A 21,763-nucleotide genomic window follows, 5' to 3' on the forward strand; every position below is an offset into this window, starting at 1 on the left:
ATTAGACCTTACTATTTTGCAGAGGGGTAGTGTGTGTGTGTATTTTGCAGAGGGACAGTGTGTGTGTGTGTGTGTGTGTGTGTTTTGCAGAGGGACAGTGTGTGTGTGTGTGTGTGTGTATTTTGCAGAGGGACAGTGTGTGTGTGTGTGTGTTTTGCAGAGGGACAGTGTGTGTGTGTGTGTGTGTGTGTGTGTGTGTGTTTTGCAGAGGGGCAGTGTGTGTATTTTGCAGAGTGGCAGTGTGTGCATTTTACCGAGGGGCAATGTGTGTCTGTATTTTGCAGAGGGGCAATATGTGTGTGAATTTTGCAGAGGGGCAATGTGTGTGTGTTTTGTGGAGTAGCATTGTGTGTGTATTTTGCAGAGGGGTTGTGTGTGCATTTTGCAGAGGGGCAGTGTGTGTATTTTGCAGAGGGGCAGTGTGTGTGTATTTTGCAGAGGGGAAGTGTGTGTGTATTTTGCAGAGGGGCAATGTGTGTGTATTTTGTGGAGGGGCACTGTGTATTTTGCAGAATGGCAATGTGTGTATGTATTTTGTGGAGGGGCAATGTGTGTTGATTTTGCAGAGGGTCAATGTGTGTGTATTTTGTGGAGGGGCAATGTGTGTGTATTTTGCAGAGGGGCATCATAGAATGTCAATTAGCAAACATCCCCCTTGACATTCATGTCATGTATCTTTTTCACTTTTTGCAAACAATGGATTAAATAAAAGACAAAATTTGAATTTTTATGGAAATAACCTTTTGCTGGTTTTTCCTTTTTTGCCTGCAATGTGTGTGTATTTTTCAGTGGGGCAATGTGTGTGTGTGTGTATTTTACAGAGGCGCAATGTGTGTGTATTTTGTAGAAGGGCAATGTGTGTGTGTATTTTGCGGAGGCAGTGTGTGTGTGTGAATTTTGCAGAGAAGCAATGTGTGTATTTTTCGGAGGGGCCGTGTGTGTGTGCATTTTACCCAGGGGAAATGTGTGTGTATTTTGCAGAGGGGCAATGTGTGTATTTTAAAGAGGGGCAGTGTGTGTATTTTGCAGAGGTGCAATGTGTGCGTATTTTGCAGATGGGCAGTGTGTGTGTATTTTGTGGACGGGCACTGTGTATTTTGCAGAATGGCAATGTGTATGTATTTTGTGGAGGGGCAATGTGTGTGTATTTTGCAGAGGGGCAATGTGTGTGTATTTTGTGAAGGGGCATTGTGTGTATTTTGCAGAGGGGCAATGTGTGTGTATTTTGTGGAGAGGTATTGTGTGTGTGTGTGTATTTTGCAGAGGGTCAGTGTGTATTTTGCAGAGGGGCAATTGTGTGTGTACAGTTGTGGCCAAAAGTATTGACACCCCTGCAATTTTGTCAGATAATACTCAGTTTCTTCCTGAAAATGATTGCAAACACAAATTCTTTGGTATTATTATCTTCATTTAATTTGTCTTAAATGAAAAAAACACAAAAGAGAATTAAGCAAAAAGCAAAACATTGATCATTTCACACAAAACTCCAAAAATGGTCCAGGCAAAGGTATTGGCACCCTCAGCCTAATACTTTGTTGCACAACCTTTAGCCAAAATAACTGCGACCAACTGCTTCCGGTAACCATCAATGAGTTTCTTACAATGCTCTGCTGTAATTTTTAGACCATTCTTCTTTGGCAAACTGCTCCAGGTCCCTGATATTAGAAGGGTGCCTTCTCCAAACTGCTATTTTTAGATCTCTACACAGGTATTCTATGGGATTCAGGTCTGGACTCATTGCTGGCCACCTTAGAAGTCTCCAGTGCTTTCTCTCAAACCATTTTCTAATGCTTTTTGAAGTGTGTTTTGGGTCATTGTCCTGCTGGAAGACCCATGACCTCTGAGGGAGACCCAGCTTTCTCACACTGGGCCCTACATTATGCTGCAAAATTTGTTGGTAGTCTTCAGACTTCATAATGCCATGCACACGGTCAAGCAGTCCAGTGCCAGAGGCAGCAAAGCAACCCCAAAACATCAGGGAACCTCCGCCATGTTTGACTGTAGGGACCGTGTTTTTTTCTTTGAATGCCTCTTTTTTCTCCTGTAAAGTCTATGTTGATGCCTTTGCCCAAAAAGCTCTACTTTTGTCTCATCTGACCAGAGAACATTCTTCCAAAACGTTTTAGGCTTTTTCAGGTAAGTTTTGGCAAACTCCAGCCTGGCTTTTTTATGTCTCGGGGTAAGAAGTGGGGTCTTCCTGGGTCTCCTACCATACAGTCCCTTTTCACTCAGACGCCGACGGATAGTACGGGTTGACACTGTTGTACCCTCGGACTGCAGGACAGCTTGAACTTGTTTGGATGTTAGTCGAGGTTCTTTATCCAACATCCGCACAATCTTGCTTTGAAATCTCTTGTAAATTTTTCTTTTCCATCCACATCTAGGGAGGTTAGCCACAGTGCCATGGGCTTTAAACTTCTTGATGGCACTGCGCATGGTAGACACAGGAACATTCAGGTCTTTGGAGATGGACTTGTAGCCTTGAGCTTGCTCATGCTTCCTCACAATTTGGTTTCTCAAGTCCTCAGACAGTTCTTTGGTCTTCTTTCTTTTCTCCATGCTCAATGTGGTACACACAAGGACACAGGACAGAGGTTGAGTCAACTTTAATCCATGTCAACTGGCTGCAAGTGTGATTTAGTTATTGCCAACACCTGTGAGGTGCCACAGGTAAGTTACAGGTGCTGTTAATTACACAAACTAGAGAAGCATCACATGATTTTTCGAACAGTGCCAATACTTTTGTCCACCCTCTTTTTTATGTTTGGTGTGGAATTATATCCAATTTGGCTTTAGGACAATTCTTTTTGTGTTTTTTCATTTAAGACAAATTAAATGAAGATAATAATACCAAAGAATTTGTGTTTGCAATCATTTTCAGGAAGAAACTGAGTATTATCTGACAAAATTGCAGGGGTGTCAATACTTTTGGCCACAACTGTATGTATTTTGCAGAAGGGCAGTGTGTATTTTGCAGAGGGGCGGTGTGTGTGTGTATTTCGCAGAGGGGCAGTGTGTGCATGTGTGTTTTGCAGAGGGGCAATGTCTGTGTATTTTGCAGAGGAGCAATGTGTGTATTTTTCGGAGGGGCCGTGTGTGTGTGTGTGTGTGTGTTTTGCAGAGGGGCAATGTGTGTGTATTTTGCAGAGGGGCAGTGTGTGTATTTTGCAGAGGGGCAATGTGTGCGTATTTTGCAGAGGGGCAATGTGTGTGTGTTTTGGAGAGTAGCAATGTGTGTGTATTATAAAGAGGGGAAGTGTGTATATTTTGCAGAGGGGCAATGTGTGCGTATTTTACAGATGGGCAATGTGTGTGTATTTTGTGAAGGGGCAATGTGTGTTTGTTTTGGAGAGGGGCAGTGTGTGTGTATTTTGTGGAGGGGCATTGTGTGTGTATTTTGCAGAGGGTCAGTGTGTGTGTATTTTGCAGAGAGGCAATGTGTGTGTATTTTGAAGAGGGGCAGTGTGTGTATTTTGCAGAGGGGCAATGTGTGTGTATTTTGCAGAGGGGCAATGTGTGTGTATTTTGTGGATGGGCACTGTGTATTTTGCAGAATGGCAATGTGTGTATGTATTTTGTGGAGGGGCAATGTGTGTGTATTTTGCAGAGGGGGAATGTGTGTGTATTTTGTGGAGGGGCAATGTGTGTGTATTTTGCAGAGGGGCAGTGTGTGTATTTTGTGAAGGGGCATTGTGTGTGTATTTTGCCGAGTGGCAATGTGTGTGTGTATTCTGAGAAGTGGCACTGTGTGTGTATCTTGCAAAGGGTCAGTGTGTGTGTGTGTGTGTGTATTTTACAGAGGGGCAATGTGGTGTATTTTACAGAGAGGCAATGTGTGTGTAAATCAACATGGGAAATGGGGAAAAAGGATTTTCACAGTGCTCACCAGAGTATCACAGGACCACGGGTGCCAGGTTCAATGTGGCTGGAGTCCACTTGTAAATGCAGGCAAAAAAGGAAAATCCAGCACCAGGTGATTTCCATAAAAATTCAAATTTTGTATTTATTCAATCCATTGTTTGTAAAAGGTAAAAACATGCATGTCATAGAATGTGTCTGTATTTTGCAGTGTGGCAGTGTGTGTGTGTGTGTGTGTGTGTGTGTGTGTGTGTGTGTGTGTGTGTGTGTGTGTGTGTGTGTGTATTTTGCATAGAGGCAATGTGTGTGTATTTTGCAAGTTCTCTTTGATGTCTGCTTCAGCACCTGGTTAAATTGCCGTGTTGGCACTTTATGATAAATAAGTGGGTTTTGGGTTGTTTTGGGCACTCTGTCTCTAAAAGGTGCCCCATCACTGTTCTATACCAATGTATTTTGCTAAACAAAGATAAAAGATGTAGTTACAAACCTACCTGAGTAAAAATTATATAACATTGAAAATTAGAACACCAACAAGAAGTTATGGAAATCACAGGATCGATAGGTATGTTGATGATATGCAAATGATGAAAAAATGAAAACATTCCTTTTAAAACATCTCTATTTATTCTGGGGAATGTTCTGCCACACTGAATGCACCTGGGCTCGCAAATCATCAAAATCTGCTGTTGGCAGCTTCCTTCACAATTTCCAACTGATGACGTCTGAGACGTAGATAAATCTGGGAACACAGCAGCCCATAGTAGCATGTTTAAACCATGCAGACTGCTTACAGTAGCCCTAGCGACATGCAGCCTGGCACTCTCATGTGAAATTCGGCTCCTGGAACACTTTGGAGAAATGGACATACAGATAGTTCCACAACCAAATCAATATATTGCTGAGCTTCTTGAGTACCTTCAGTGAAGTCCAGAGGGATCCAGCTACCATACCTTATAACACTCCACAGTAATCACTGGAGTAGAACCAGTGTGACGTTCCCTTGTGATGGTTTCTTCATGGTGTTGCCGAAATGGTCTCCAGACCAATCAATGGCTATCACTGTAGCTATGACCTCGTTCAAGAGAAAAGTGGAACTCATTACTGAAGAGGATAGCCTCCATTGCTGCCTTGCCCTGCACCATGATAGCCTTCAAGAGCATTGGTATGAGGGCACTGGAAAACCTGTAGCTGGATGTCTTACTTGTAGTCCAATTTTGTGCAAAGTCCTTCTGATTATTTGTGTAGACATTGTTTGAAGTTTTAGTCTTTGTATGTGATGTCCAATTTCACTTGTAGTACAGAATGGATCAATCAAGGAATCAGTGACCAAAGTGGCCTACGAGCAATTTTTCAACACAACACCAGGCCACATATTCTTGCTACTGTGAGCAGCTTGCTTGGCCTAAATGTGTTGCTACAGCCTACAACATCAAGTTGCTACCAGAGGTGCCTGTCAGCAGCTTGCTACCGTCTCACCATTCAGAACACATGCATGCTTGTTCTGAGCCAAGCATTCATGTATACAAGGGGTTGGGATAGATAACTGCCAGCCTCAATTTATGTAAAAAAATATTACGCTTGTGCCAGTACTTAAAGCGAACCTGTCAGCTGTTTTGGCCGCTATAAGATGCGGCCACTGCCGTTCAGGTCTTATTTACAGCACTCTATAATACTGTAGATAAACCCTCGATCCGACCTGTAAGATAATAAAAATAAGTTTTATTACACTCACCCGGGGGGTGGTCCCGTGTGGTCCATTCCAATGGGTGTCACAGGTCCGGGGCCTCCCATCTTCTTGCGATGCCGCCCTCCTGCTTCTTCATTGCTCCCCGGCATCGCGCTCCTGTGCAGGCGTACTTATCTGCCTTGAAACACAGAAAAACACAGTAAAACAAACAAATAAAAATACTCTGTTGTAAAAAAGTAACAGTAAACAGCAAGTGCTAGTAAAAAGATGATTAAAAAGGGTATTTGGTTGATACGTTTTTTTGCAAAAAATGTATACTAAGCCGCTCTACCAAACCAGGACTCCTGGTTTTTACAATGCACTGGGACCGCGATGGGAACTCCGGTCGCTTGTACTTTTGCGAACCTTTTTCTGGCTTTGTTGGAGAAGGATTATGTGTACAATGTTAGAAACAATTTTTGAGACACATCAGACTTTTTGTGTGCTATGTGGACGACATATTCATGATATGGGATGGACCTCGTGAATCATTTGATGAATTCGTCCAGTATCTCAATGAGTCCAACTGAATGAATATGTCGTTCACATCAAGACACGGAGGTCTGGATCTAGATTTTTTGGACGTGCAAATTAATGCTGTAGGTGGTGAGATGTATACCAAAGTATTTCGTAAACCATCTGCCACAAATTCTATTCTACGGTTTGATAGTTTCCATCCGCACCACGTAAAACGTTCTCTCCCCTATAGCCAATTATTAAGATTGAAGAGTATCAATAACATGCAGGAGGGTTACACTTAGCAAGTGGAGGAGTTGTGTGACTGGTTCCGCTGCAGGGGTTATCCCAATGATCTTTTAAATGAGGCTAAGGATAGGATTAATCAGGCAGGAGAGTATAATCGTGGTTATGCCCACAAACTTGACAAAAGATTTGTTTTTTGTTTTAAATTTGGCCCTATGGATGGTATTATACGTTCTGCCATTCATAGGAATTGGCACATTCTAGAGCGCGACAAGGATATTGTGGAGGTGGTAGCAAGGGGTCCTATTATTTCCAAAAGGCGCAGTACCACTCTGAGTGACATAATAGTAAAAAAACGGATGGTGAAGCAACAAAATAATTTGTTAAGTAAAGGTGTTCCGCGTGGTAATTTCAAGTGTGGACATTGCCCTTTCTGTAATTACCATGATGTAAGTCGAACACTCTGTATTGGAGGAGTGTCCCATGTTGTCAAGGATTTTATTACTTGCAAAACGACCCATGTGGTTTATGTGGTTATGTGTCGCTGTAAGTCTTTTTATATCGGTAAAACCATTCGCCCTCTGTACGTGAGGTTCTGAGAGCACTGCAACTCGATCGGGTCAGGTAAGGGTGTTCCACGTTTGATTAAACATGTTAGGGAATTCCATGGAGGAAATCCAGAGGTGCTTTCTTTTGCTGGCCTGGAAAGGGTGTCTCTTCCAGCACAAGGTGGAGATTTACATAAGCTTCTGTTAAAAATAGAGGCCATATGGATTATGCGCACTCAAGCGCAGGAATCTACTTGTTTAAATGAAAGATTGGACATGGCTATTTTTCTGTAATAAGCCGCTTCTATTGTATTTGTGTGTTTTTTGCATTTGTTTTTCCAAAAGCATTTTAATTGTTATGGATAGCTGCTGCACATGTGTTTAAACACCGGGGTGGGGTTTGGCTATCTTCCTCTGTTAAGAGGTGAGGCCAGTCCCACTCTCCTGTGTGACCAATAGAAGCGCTACTGCAGCGCGAAATGGCTGTCGTCATTTTCACTCCTGCTCCCATCCTCCCTATGCCGATGTTTTAAAAGTTCTGGAATAAAGAAGATTTTAACTGGTGAGTGCCGTCCGTTTTCTTTTGTGGTGTAGCCGTCGTGACTAATTGCTTTGAAGTGGCACCCCGGTCTATGGAGCACTTCCCATTATACGCATATTTGCAGTACCAGCTTATATAGCTATTTGTGCAATGAATGTGCTTCCCAGCTGTGCGGATTAACACTTTGTTGGACAAACGTCAAAGTATACCTATCTCAGAGCAGTCCCTAACTGATATATTTAAAAACCTGATCATGTGTATAGTACCTGTATCAGCAGGATTCAGGCAGGTAATGTCCGATGTGGACACGCTATGGAAGACGGCTTTTGTGTGCATGGCCCATAAGGGAGGGGTGGAAACCTTCCCAATCTTGCAAAAACGAGAAACCAATTAGATACAAACACATGGGCCTTTCACACAGCGAACAAGTCTGTATGACAGTGTTCACACCACCATGACACATGATCAGGTTTTTAAATACATCAGTAGGGACTGCTCTGAGATGGGTATACTTTGACGTTTGGTAGAGCGGCTTAGTATACATTTTTTGCAAAAAATGTATCAACCAAATACCCTGTTTTGTTATCTTTTTACTATTACTTGCTATTTACTGTTACTATTTTACAACAGAGTGTGTTTATATGTTTGTTTTACTGAGTTTTTCTGTGTTTCATTCTTTTGGTGGTGTGAACACTGTAATACAGACTTGTTCGCTGTGTGCATGGCCCATGTATTTGTGCACTTATCGGCCCTGTTGAGGGCAGAGCAAAGTACTGCAGTGCGCAGGCGCCAAGAAAGGTCAGAAAGGCCCAGCGCCTGCGCACTGCAGGAATCTGCTATGCCCTCAACAAGGTAGATAAGTACGCCTGAGCAGGAGCGCGATGCCTGGGAGCGATGCAGGAGGGCGCAAAAAGATGGGAGGACCCGGACCTGCAACACCCATCGGACCGGACCACCCCCGGGTGATTATAATAAAACTTATAATTCTTCACTTACAGGTCGGATCAGGGGCTTATCTACAGCATGCTGTAAATAAGCCCTGAAAGGCAGTGGCCACATCTTATAGCGGCCAAAACAGGTGACATGTTCCCTTTAAAGTGGCCTCTCACCCCTTTTATTAAATGTCATGATACATTTCTAATGTATAGTCACATACCTAATGTCCTCTATTCTGCTGCTGTTGATTATGTAAATCAGTGACTCGTTTCCTTGTTCCCCAAAGTGGCCAACACAGAAGCATGGGAAGCTTTTTGAAAAGGCTGAACCATGCCTCCCCTGCCTTTCTTTGGGTGCAGGACAGGCCAGCATGAAGATGATGGTGTTGGATCTATTACTTGGCAGAGAAAAGGCAGGGGATGTAAATTTCAGACTTTCCATAGTTCTCCCAATGTCTCTGCAGTGGCCATTTGAAGAAAATGTGAAAAGAGGGTTAATCTGACAAAGGGAGGCAGCAGAAACAGGATGGAAGGCACCAAGCGTGTGACTAAGAAATGTACTATCACATTTTGGTTCGTGGGTCACCTTACTACCCCGAGCCAGGTGTATATGCACCGTCCACTGTTTTAATATCTGCTGTATAACAACATTTTTTTTGCTGCTTAGGATAAAAAATTAAATGCATTATCAGCTCAATCTTGCTGATGTCAACTACCAAATTACAATATCTCCTTGGGCATGAATACATTTGTCACTACTTTAGCATTCAAACTTCTAAGCTAAATAGCTAAGTAAGAGCCGTTCATATTTTATGCAATGTCACCACTCTTTACATGTGACCAATAGTTCTGCTACTAATACTCATAAATGCTGGTCATTTGTGTACCTTCTGTAGGTAATTGTATGGGGAGACTATGGCAGAATGGACCACAAATGCTTTATGGGAATGGCTCAGATCCTACTTGAAGAGCTTGATCTAAGTTCCTGTGTCACAGGCTGGTATAAACTATTTCCCACTTCATCACTGGCAGACTCCAGCATTGCTCCTCTCACCCGACGACTATCACAGTCCTCACTGGAGAGCTCCACCAGTCCATCCTGCACCTAACCTGCCGAGGAAGAAGTGTTTGTTCTAATTGTCCCTCCTTTTCCTAAAGTCTAACCAATCACCTTCCTCTTTATAGCACCAGACCCCACACCATAGACTGGTTATTCAGGGCTCTGGAAAAGGAGGGATACAACTATGGCTGAGGACCATGTGCAACTGACCAATATAAAGCTGCCAATTAAACGCTACTGCAAAAAAAAAAAAAATATATATATATATAAAAATTATCTATATTATAATGAAACACTTAGAGACTGTTATATTTACTACATTTCACTATACAGGGGAAGAAAACAAGGAAACTAAATGCAGAATCGAATCGGCAAACCAGCCCTTTATTGCCCTTGCCACACTACAAGGTCTTTTGGGGCAACGATAACAACATTTACCCTTCTGGAGTAATTGTACGCTAATGCTCCAGCGCTATGGTATGTTATACAGCAAAGCACATACACACTAGACAGAACATAGATCCTCAAGCTATAGTAAATACTCAGAATTGTATGAGCCCTTTGCATTGCAGATATTAAACTGCTCCTTCTTCTAAAAAGCAGTGCCCCAACGTACCAAGCTGGCATAAAAGATCTCTCCATCTCCCACTACCTGCACTCCTCCGGCAGCAAAAGAGCTGGATAGTATAAGGTTGGCAACTGTGATGTCATGTATATTTCATACAAAGCTATATACACTTATACTTATGAATGCATTTACATCTCTCTATACTGCAAATGATATTTTTTCAGGTAAACTATTTTTTTTCTACGTTTTTGCGTTTAAAATGGAATGTAGCATTTTTATTGTGCATTTCTGAGGATCTTACAAAAAGAATTGCTACTTTTTGTTTACATGGTCTTTTTGCAGCACATATAAGCAATCTTTTTTATATATAAATTTATATAGATATACATATTACTGCATGTAGCTTTTTGTGTTATAGAACAATTCATCCAATGCATTCATTTTCTTTTAAGTGCTTTAAACATTTTTACTCTTCACTGAACTGTTAATAACACTTTAGTGCCAGGAAGACCTGGGCTCCTTTACTACTACGATGATATCCCTTGCAATCAAGCTTGGATGGTCTAGGAGCATTATATTAGGTGAGAGTAAGGTTGGGAAGAGATTGCTAGGATTCATAGTCTGATATCAACAGGTCATATTCATGGCATTATCTGTTTCCAAAAGATATCAGCCTTGCCTGCATTTATCAGTTAGGTACAGAATTACTGTATCCCATATACTTCTACTAAATCTTCACTTTCATCCTCGGACAGTCTCTGCCAAAAATAAAGACGGATACAAGAAAGCAAGCATCATGGACACCGGAATTGAAAAGCATATATGTAGCATGTGATCTTATGTAGCAATTGATATTGTTTCTTAAAGGATGTCTACTGTTAACAACTCAGGGCTAAAAAAAAAAATGACATGGGTCTTCAATGGAACTGTGAAGTTTCTAGAACTTGACCACATCTGTTTATTACAATTCCAAGAGAAAGTCTGCAGCATATTTCATGAGGAGGATGAAAAAGTCAGGGGCGGACATATCATTGATGCAACCTGTGCAGGGACCCAAGAGGTAAGGAGCCCACTTCTACCTCCAAAGCAGGTGGAATTGTGCACTTTGGTTAGTTAAGTTATTGCCCAAATATTGTTCTTCTGTCTGGGTCCACCACTGAATAACATAACACTGTGAGTATCTCTCTTGACATGCAAGTGGCAGGTATAGAAATATATTCCTATAGATATCAAGAAAAAGTATTGTATTCACATATCCAAACCACTAAGATGTAGACAGAATCTGAAGGCATCAATATGTAACTTTAAAAATTCAATGTATTCTTCTTAGAGGCAGGTACAACAAAGAACATATTCTGATTATTATTTTACATTGTATCTCTAGTTAAAGGAATTATCCAGCACTCTGATTGTTTTTTCGTATGGTGCTAAGAACTTACTGACAGGTAGTTGCTAACTACCGGCCTCTTCTGTCCAGTGATGATCTCTGATAGCTCAGGTGGCAATTCTCTTGATTCTTGTGACCTCAACAGAGCAGCTCTTTCTCTTCTGGTATACTCTGTTGATGTCATGCTGTTCGGCAGCCAACTTCTTGCAGTTAAGCAGCAGAGAGCCGGCTGTCAATCAGCATGACATCGGCAGTGACGCACTATTAACAGAGCGGAAGAGAAGAAGCTGCTCTGTTGACATGAGGCAGGAGAATCACTGGTTGAAGCAGTCCATGACCAGTCCTGAGCTGGTAGAGATCATCGCCAAAAAGAATAAATTGGCAACTACCTGCTGGTAAGTTTTTAGCCCCATGCGAGAAAATAAGCTACGGTAACTTGAGGACAACACCTTTAGCGGTCTTTTGTAAATGACTTAACTCACAAAGTCTTTGAATAATCCATGATCATAATTTGTAATAATGGTCTCTGACTCCAGGATAGCAGTGATATGTGCCAAATATAGACAGAAATACTTATTTCCAGAATTGAAAGGGTATACATTTTTTTTGGTTAACTGCCACAGACAACAGTGAAACTTTCCATAGACACACTGATAATATACGGTAAGGCTGGGTTCACATAGCGTTAATGCGCTGCGTTTAACGCATCCGTTACACAGCGGCAGTAACGCTATGTAACGGATGCGTTAACGCTGCCATTCACTCCCATTACCGAGCGCATCGCTAGCGCATGTCCTAATCGGCACGCGTTAGCGATGTGCCGTCATTCTGTGAAGGACCCTCGGACGCGGTCTGCAGCATTCAGGGGTCCGTCACCGATAGCGCAGATAGAGAAGCTGCGCTAGCGTGATCGGTAAACACAATCACAATATGACAGTAGTGTGATTGTGCGTTGAACGGACTGCATTAACGCTATGTGAACCTGGCCTAACCGATATGATCTGAAAATATTCACTGGTTCGGACTGTCCCAGTGATTTCACGTGTTGGTAGCCTTTTGGACATTGCAAGAATTTCAAGTCTTTATAATTTTTAGTATAAAAAAGCGCTAAGGATAAATGTAAGAGGGGGTCTTAAGATTCAGGAGAGCGGCAAGTACATATTTTTATAATACATTACAGGAAAGCTGTCAATAAATGAAAATGTTGTTCCATCTACTGGTAAAATGTTATGGAGCAGTAATTTTTCAGATATATATCTGCCTATTTTGAGCCCAGTTACACCAATGGGTGCTCATAATCAGTGTATGATCGCTTCTGTATGAGCACAGCAAACAGTGAAAGCTGTCAATCATTTGTTAGGACCGCCCACTGGACTCCTAAACTCTGCAATATGCAGATATATAAAATACATGTATATTGAATCTTTATCCACAAACTTAAATATGAATTTACAAAACTAGATAACATGTTGCCTGTGGATCAAAACTTCTTCTTAATGTGACAGGTTCCCTTTAATAACAATCAGATGATAATTGATTATCCTTGTAAAAAAAATATTGGAAAGTTGTAATATCTGTGTGGTCCTGCTTACTTATGACAATGGTAATGAATAGGTATTTACATCTTTATTTGATGATCGGCTTTAGTCCAGTTCTTCCTCTTGTCTAATGCTCATGCTTTAGTGCAGCCAATCTTTGCATGAAAGAGCCCCTGTATTGATAATATGTGCTGGTATTGTCAGGATTCATCAGTGTCTCGTTTTGTCAGTGAGTTTCACAAAGCAACAAAATATGCAGTAACACGTATCAGTATGTAATTCAGGTTCTATGTAATGGTATGTGCACATGTGTTTATGTATGTACACGGTTTAAGGCATTACAATACCGCTAAACCTACTTAATTGACATTATACATTTTGGCAGAATTTATGCTTTTTTGCCCCTTTTACAGTATCTTTAGTGTTTTTAACTTAACTTCATAAACGGTTAATGGCCATGCAATTTCATGTAACTATGGGGTTGTAAATACAATATAAATCATTTTTATTCAAAATACATATAGAGGACCAAATCTTTAAAAACAGCCAATAAAAGAGCAAAAGGCAAATAAAATTCCCAGGCCCACCTTCCAAATAAGTACCATGTCCAGATAACCATTCGACCACTTCCATGCCAAAATTTGTAACCTGAGCTCCTCAAAAATATTTAGGTATGAAGATGACAAAGAAGAGCATACAAGTATACCCAAGGCAAAATAATAACGACATATGAATAAAAAAAATGGAGCTCAAGGAGTCTCCAGGCATGAAGGAAAGAGGCATGTCATCCACCGTGTTTCATCACCTGTAGAAGCTTCCTCAGATGTGACCCACCTGAGACTGAGCTTTCAGCTATACATATTTAGCTTGTTATAAACTTTTAATGGAACGTGCTTGACTGTGACTCAATTTAGGGTAGTGGGTGGCTCACAGAGAGCCAAAAATTAGTGATTATGGTTCATTTTGGGGAAAAAAACCCTGAGCAATGATGTGTGGATAGCTGAAGAAACAGACTCCAAGGTTGTAGATCTTAGCTCTCACCACCCTTTCACTCCCCCCCAATAATCCATGCATTATAATGCATCCCCCAGGCTCCTAATCTCATATACATGGTATAATATGGCAAATATGGACATTCAGAGTAGGCACTATTTTCAGCTTACTGTTGATGAGTGAAAGTGAGTTCAGACAGATCAACGGATCCTTAGAATTTGTGCCTTTATAGCTATCTCCACATTATAGTAGTTTTGGGCCATTTTTCAAGACTGAATTTTAATTGATCATGGAAAGCTCTATCTGCCGCATAAAAGACACCCAACTCTGCTATACATTCATGCTTCAGGACTCTTCCACTGGAAGGCAAGAAGTGTAAGATTAGGGGAAAAGGTAGATGAAAAATAAAGATTACTTCATGGTAATTGGATCCATGATGGTTGACTGGTAGAGTCATGAAATGACTGTTCTAAAATGTATTAGATCATTTATGTAATTGTTGGAATAGTAGACACGATTTTAACAAGCTTATGACTTTTTTCCTCAAAAACAAGACTCCTTACAAAAAAAACAAATAAAAAAAAACAAAAAAATGCATGAATTCTTATTAAAAAGGGTAACCAATGCAGCACTCTAATGAGAAAGCGACTCACTAATTTGCTTGCATCTAGTCACTTAATTTGGGCAGGAAGTATTTTGTGCCTCCTAATATCAATCCCTTATTGGAACAAGAGACAAGTTTTGTTTTATTTTAGCCCCATTAGTTTTTTCCATTTTCACCTTACAGTTCCTTTGCCTAGTCGAGTCCAAAATGATTGGGGATGGATTAGGTTTTATGCATATTTAGGTTGGCGCAGCATAGAGGCCTTAGATGACCTTGTCAAGCATCAAGACCCACTGATCTTATTGTCATTTGCAGCCTGCTGTAGCGTGACCATCTCCAGTAAGATTAAGGCATTACAGGTGCATCTGTGAAGGTCAGCCATTTTAACAGCAGGAGCCAAGCTGAGTTTTACCAGCACGTATTGTTTTAGATCCTCATTAGGGCCTCCATACGAACATCGTAACTACGGCTTTGCAATTAAATTCAGTTCAGGGAATAGAAAAAGTAACAAAGACCATCACTTTTCACAGGTGCCTAATGGAATCTCTGATATTCAGCAAAAAAGGCTAGTTAAACAGTATGGGGTTTTATTTCATCTTGTCAGCAAAAAATATAAAAGCAGCAAGAAAACTTGGAGGGGGTAGGTGCGACAGAGCAATGTGATCGTTCTAAGATCAAGCATAATTTACTATAACAGGTAGCAACCTCAACAAATAATAGTATTACTGTGAAAAGTTTGTTGGCTTCCATAAAATAGACAAGATCAGGCTTTTCCAAATACAAAATTGTTAGAAATATATACATTTACTCCAGTTATCTATTATATAAACTTTCATTCCAAAACCTAGAATTACCAGTAAATATAAGTCCCTAGATTATTTAATTGTGTGAAATCTTAAAGGGGATGCCATCACTGATCTTAGCCTGGTGATCAACTGATCGCTGTGAGTATAGCTTCAGAAACCTCTGAAGACCCTGAAAGGCTATACATGGAGACACCAGGTCTTACCAGAGAAATGCCAAATTTTTTGTAGTGGCTTTTGCTCTTAGATCTGGTTGCAAGTGGAGGATCTTCCTATACAATTTCCAATTGCCCTTGACATTAGACCAACACATTCATTTTACAGTTAGCCGTTTCGCAGTCTCCATCACAAGTAATAGATGAAAAATATTAATTTCAGTGCTCATAGAAGTGGTCACACAGCTTCACCTATACCCTGGATGTCACATATGTTAACCCTGTAACATACATTTTGTATAAATGCAAATTTAGAATGATGCACAGAATAGGCAAAGCTGCATGAGAACTATTGTGGACTACCATTACGGCTGAAGTTTATGGTGGTCCCATACCATCTGTTACTCTTGTAGGTCATCAGGGCAACTTAGAGCTGAACAGAAACATAAGACTTTATTTGTGATGCCAATTTGGGGATTATACTTCTACTCTCTATAACTGGGCAGAAACATTTAGTTTCATTGCTGAGAGTATTACCAGAGACACCCTTCTGCCTTATGAAATTGACTATGTATAAACTATTGATATGTAAGAAAATCAGCTTTAAAAAACATGTTATTACTGCCAGAAACCCTAGTGACATTAGTGCAGCCGGTTGGGGGTGATATGGTACAAAGATTATTTTCATACAACGCACCAGCAGTTAACAAAAGCAGTATATAGGCAAGATGAACAAAAGCATAACCTTAGACAGCACAAGCAGTCTTGGCTGCCAAACAGACCTAAAACGGTGTCACCCACTTCATAGACCAGCGCCTTAACAGCAGGAATCTGGCTAGCTGACTGATCCCGTCAATGAGGACACATGACAATCCTGGTATCAAATACAGAATAGAGAACTGTTCACATAGCTCTGGCTAAAACAGACTGCCTCTTCTTCGTACAGATGTGCCCTCCTTTCTGGCTCACTGTTGAATGTTTGTAACGCTTTAATGCTCTGAATGTGGTGTCACACAGTTTGATACCTGCTTATATTTGTAAAGCTTTGTGTATGGCAAAAATAAAAATTATTCTAGAAAAAGAATACAAATATTATATAAATATATATTCAAAAGCAAAGGCCAAGTATGTGATGGATAATGTTTGTAATACAGCAAATGAGAAATCAGATGTTTATGATGAAAAAAAAAAAAAAAAGGAAACCTGCATTTTCTACCTGTGCTCTGTAATGTTTTATAGACGTGGTCTTTACTGTCAAATCCTAGTATTTTTGTGGTTTTTCATGCAGCAGGACTGATGACTATTAACAAAAAAAAATTGCACGATTCTTCTTTTTGTAAAATATTCTTGGAAATTTTTGAAAAAGGAGATAAAATGTGAGCACACTTGGATGGTAAGCTTGTAACGCATGTATTCTGGCAACCAGAGATTAATAAATTCAATTAAAAATATTATGGTACCCTGTTTCTTTTTTTTTAGACTTCTAGTTAAAGGGGTTGTCCCACAAAGAAAACACATTTTATTCGATAGATCTTGGAATAAAAATAAGTTTCACAACTGGATGTGTTAAAAATAATATTCCTTTGCTGAGAAAATCAAAAAGTGCTCCTATGATGTACTGTGTAATGTATGTGTGACCATACAAGCATGATCTGAACATACCACATCTCAAGGCCAGGGGAGGAATCAAGAGTATCCACACGGGACAGCATGGGATCCCAGCTGATTCTTTCTGCTAAGTAAAACATTGACTTGCTTGTTTTATCACAGGAGTGAGTGTTTCTGCCACTTTGTCAGCCTTGTTAACTCATCATAAATTAAGTCAGTGACATAGGAGATTAATAGCAGTGAAACCTCCTACCTAACTGACTTGATTTATGATGAGCTAAGGAATTGGAGACAAGGCACAAACACTCCTATGTTCCTCCTCAGGTCAATCATTTACCTCACAGAAAGCAGCAGCTGCAAGACACTGCTTTGTTGTCTGTATAATAACTTTTTCTTCCTCCCCTGCCCAGGATCTGTGGTATGATCAGACCATGTCACTGCACGGTCAGACACAGCCATTACACAGTACATAGCAGGGGCACATTTAAAAGATTATCTCAGCACAGGAACATTTTATAACACACCCAATTGTGGAATATATTATTATTCCAAGATCTATTGATTAAAATGCTTGCACAATAACCCTTTTAAGTTCAATTTTGAGAATACACCTAATGCAAATTTCACACAAGTGTGAAGTCCATTCCCAACTGTGGTTCTAATGACCCAAACTAAAAGCATTAAAGGTCCCTATGATATTGTTAATTTGGTTCATTAGACCTGTGGATGGGTTGGAACTTGCAGCCGCAATATCGGTGCAGAAATTAAAGACTAATAAATATGGTAAAGCTATATGGAAAAGAAGAAATAAAATAGCAACACAAACATAAATTGCAACAATGGAAAGGCACTAGTAACTCTGTCTCCTACTCTACTTTTGCTGCTATTCTTTTTCACATCGGACCATCTATTTATATAATTGCCTTGTAATGTTTTAATTTCCTGTTCTGTCCAGATGTCACTGTATCCCAGAATTCCAAGTGGAGGAAGTTCACCGACTGACATATTGGGACACCCAAGTGATATGGAAACTGCTGCTGGTACCAACCTATTGCACGGTACCACCAGCGGAACACCGTCGCACCACACACACCCACACTATACGCCGTACGGACCACACACACACACTGCCTCTTGCGCGGTACCACCAGTGGAATGATGAGTTTATGATTTGATGCTTATCTCTCAATGGGAGATCGATATGCTGGAAGGTTGCCAGATTTTGGTCTGAGGCCTACTCGAGTAGCGGAGAACAAACACACACAGAGACAGGGTATGTATCTGCAGGATGTTCCCCATTTCCTGATTTAATTAGGTAGCTTATATGCTCATTTGAGTAGGCGGTAACATTACATCATCACATTTCATTGGACAATTGATCATTCAACAGTAAGCATAAATGGTTTCAACCAATCATATTCATATTCTATAACCAATCAGTTTGTACTCGGCTGTTAATTATTAGTATTTGTGCAGACGTGCTGGAAACTTTAGTAGGTCTTGTGTAAATTACACAAGACCCCAATATCATTCTCGTTAATCTATCCTCATGACGGTTATAGCTCCATTAGCCTCATTAACCTGCCTTACTAAGTGTTCATAGCCCCAGTATCTACCTAACATGTGGACGTGTAGTTTCAATGTCCAACTGGGTGCAGTAAGCCGTTTATCCATCATGTACAATTTCTTATGAAGAATAAGGTTATAGGTAATCATCATCGTGAGACAGCATTTTCATATACAGAGTATACATGTAAGACCCCAGAAATACATTGATACTAAAAGGACATATAGAATTCCCTGTCAGGAACACAGTCGCACAGCGCATGTGCGAATTCCGCGTAGGCGCAGTGAATCATTCGGCTGATCCTGGCGGCAGATGCGCGACGTGTCTACAGGCAGGGGAAGCCGGTCACATTAAAGGGGATTTTCCACGAACGAAAGTTCATTTTAAAAATTGTCTGTGTCTGACACATCTCCTGGGCAGTGGAGGAAGCAAAAGACAATATTGACATTACAGCAGGGGATCACAGGGGATTCATTTTGTGAGGTAAAATATTTCACTGACTGTTTTTAAACAATATTTTACCTCACAAATTGTATCCTCTGCGATCTCCTGCTGTAATGTCAGTATTGTCTTTTGCTTCGTCCCCTGCCCAGGAGCTGTGGTATGTTCTGTACACGGTCAGACACAGGTGTGAGAGAGCACGGGGGAGACAGCTCAAACGGGACAGCACATGAGGGAAGAACACAGCACAGGAAGGAGAGAGACAGCAGACAAGGGGGATAGCACATGGGGTAGACAGGTCAAAGAAGAGAGCACAGATGGGAGAAGTCAGCACATGGGGAAAGAGAGAGTGGATAGTTGGGTGAGCACATGGGGGGGAGAGATTCTTAACGCTGTAAAGTCTGCCCCCATCGTGACATTACCGCCCTCCCGATGCGATAGCATCGGGCCTCCATCTAGTTTTATTATAAATTTGGTATGATCTTTCTTGGAGGCGATATTTTATAATCAATTTAATAATTGATTTGAAATGATCTCAGTAGGTCAAACAAGTATTAGTCTTATGGGATATAATCTAGCATACTAAACTATTTGACTATAGACAAACCACAGACATCTGATGGAAAAGATCAGAAGTGACAAGAAGCCATATTTGTTTATTGTCTTTCCACTAAAAGGAATTTACCAAACATATGAATATAGAAGACAATAGATAATGGGCAAATAATAAATGTATAGCAGCGCTACCACTTGATCTTAGTGCTTAAAGCTGCATATACTGACGCACTGTCTGCTCACGTGCGTAATGACTAGTAGAAAAAGAAAGATATGTGCTAAATGCACCTAGTGATCTGTTGATATAAGATATAGGCGTAATGTGATGGATAACAAATAATAGTAAACAGACGCCTACCTGTGGGCATGAATCGTCCCTGTATAAGTGGTGTGAATAGTCTTTGGTAGATAGCAATCTGTTCAGTGTGATCAATTTTAAATGCAGAAAATCTTCAGTAGATCCGTGCTCTGCTGAAAAACAGTGTTAGCAGCGATCCGGACGTCACGCTTGCTGAAACACTTTGAAAAAACTATTGCCTTCCGCACGTGATGTCACTGGATACGAATACGGTCTCTCTTCAATGCAAAAAGGAAGAGTGCTGCTTAATCCTAAGCGTTTCAGAGGTATCATCCTCCTTTAGGGTCGGACTGAGGTGTCTGGGGCCCACAAGGGGAATGGACTCGGGGCCCACCCTAAAGCTATATACAAATATCTTTAAGTCTTTATCCCCATTATCCCCTTTATAGTGGAGCATCGACTGTAAAACACAGGGGGCTCCTGCACATCTGCTGTGCGCCCCCATAACTGGGATGTACAATTACGGTATTTTATATTAAAGGTTCCATGGTTGAAACAAGTTATCACCGATTCATGGACTCCACAGGATAGGTGATCGCTTAGGTCCGACCATTAGAAACTGCACTGATCGGAAGAATGGGGAAGTTTTGTCCATGACAGGACACTTATCCCCATTTTAAAAAGCAGCAGTTCAGATGTCTGACCGCAGCTCCATTGATTCTCTTTAGGGCTTCCAGAAAAAAAAACAAGAGAAGCACTCACAGCCACAGAGTGAATGAATGGATCAATGGTCAAGTCGGATATACCGCTCCAGTCTAAGGCTGGTTTCACATTCGCGTTAAAACGACGCTGCGCACTGCGTCGTTAAGCCCCGCCCCGATCCGACTCCCTGCCCGCCCCATCCGGGATCACCGCCTACTTTCGCATTTGCACGCATGCGATCGGCGCACCCTATCTTTAGCATAGGGTGCGCAGATCATGCGCTGCCAGTGTGAAAGTAGCGTGCTGCGCACTTTTGACGGTGCGCCGTGCGCGCCGAAGTGCAACATGCTGCATTTCGGCGCGCACGGCGCACCGTCAAAAGTGCGCAGCACGCTACTTTCACACTGGCAGCGCATGATCTGCGCACCCTATGCTAAAGATAGGGTGCGCCGATCGCATGCGTGCAAATGCGAAAGTAGGCGGTGATCCCGGATGGGGCGGGCAGGGAGCCGGATCGGGGCGGGGCTTAACGACGCAGTGCGCAGCGTCGTTTTAACGCGAATGTGAAACCAGCCTAATGAGGATAAAAATTCCACATTCTGCCGACTGGGTCCCAGCAGTCAGACCCCCCCACCACCACCACCAATCAATATGTTATCACTAATCCTGTGGCGAGGTGATTACTTTTTTTCACAGGCGACCCCCTGTACGTGCATCTCTGACACTGTGATCCAAGTATCTAATCTCTAATGGAAATAAAGAATATTCTCCTAAATAATATCAGAGAGAACAGATGACTGCCATACACAACACAATCCACAATGCCAATAATACCCCATACAGGGATGAAATACCATCACGCCATGAACAGATCACATAGAAACCGAATAATACTACATATTACCAGCATATAGGTACCAAATAATACCAGATACAAGGAGAAATACCGCAACACCATAACTAGGCTACACATTCCATCACATAGTGACTCAATAATACCACATATAGGGGATAAATACCACCACACCATGACCAGACCACATATTACCATCACATAGTGACTGAATACTACAATACTGATCATGAATACAAACCACAATGCTAACAACACTATTACCACCATTGACATTATACACAAGAGCTCTGTATATGCTGTCAGTGTACAGGTAATACA

General features: G+C 41.2%; 1 protein-coding gene across 1 annotated transcript in view; it reads left to right on the forward strand.

The window, feature by feature from the left end:
• Positions 1-16,869, forward strand: part of RIMS3 (regulating synaptic membrane exocytosis 3) — a 206,495-nt gene extending 189,626 nt beyond the window's left edge. The window contains exon 7 of the mRNA XM_073571852.1: positions 9,207-16,869. Within this exon, the coding sequence (XP_073427953.1) occupies positions 9,207-9,419 (213 nt within the window). The 3' untranslated portion in view covers positions 9,420-16,869. The remainder of the gene's footprint in view (positions 1-9,206) is intronic.
• The last annotated feature ends 4,894 nt before the right edge of the window (positions 16,870-21,763 follow it).

This window comes from Dendrobates tinctorius, unplaced genomic scaffold (genome assembly GCF_039654945.1).
Source record: "Dendrobates tinctorius isolate UK_male_01 unplaced genomic scaffold, ASM3965494v1 ptg000007l, whole genome shotgun sequence".
Taxonomy (NCBI): domain Eukaryota; kingdom Metazoa; phylum Chordata; class Amphibia; order Anura; family Dendrobatidae; genus Dendrobates; species Dendrobates tinctorius.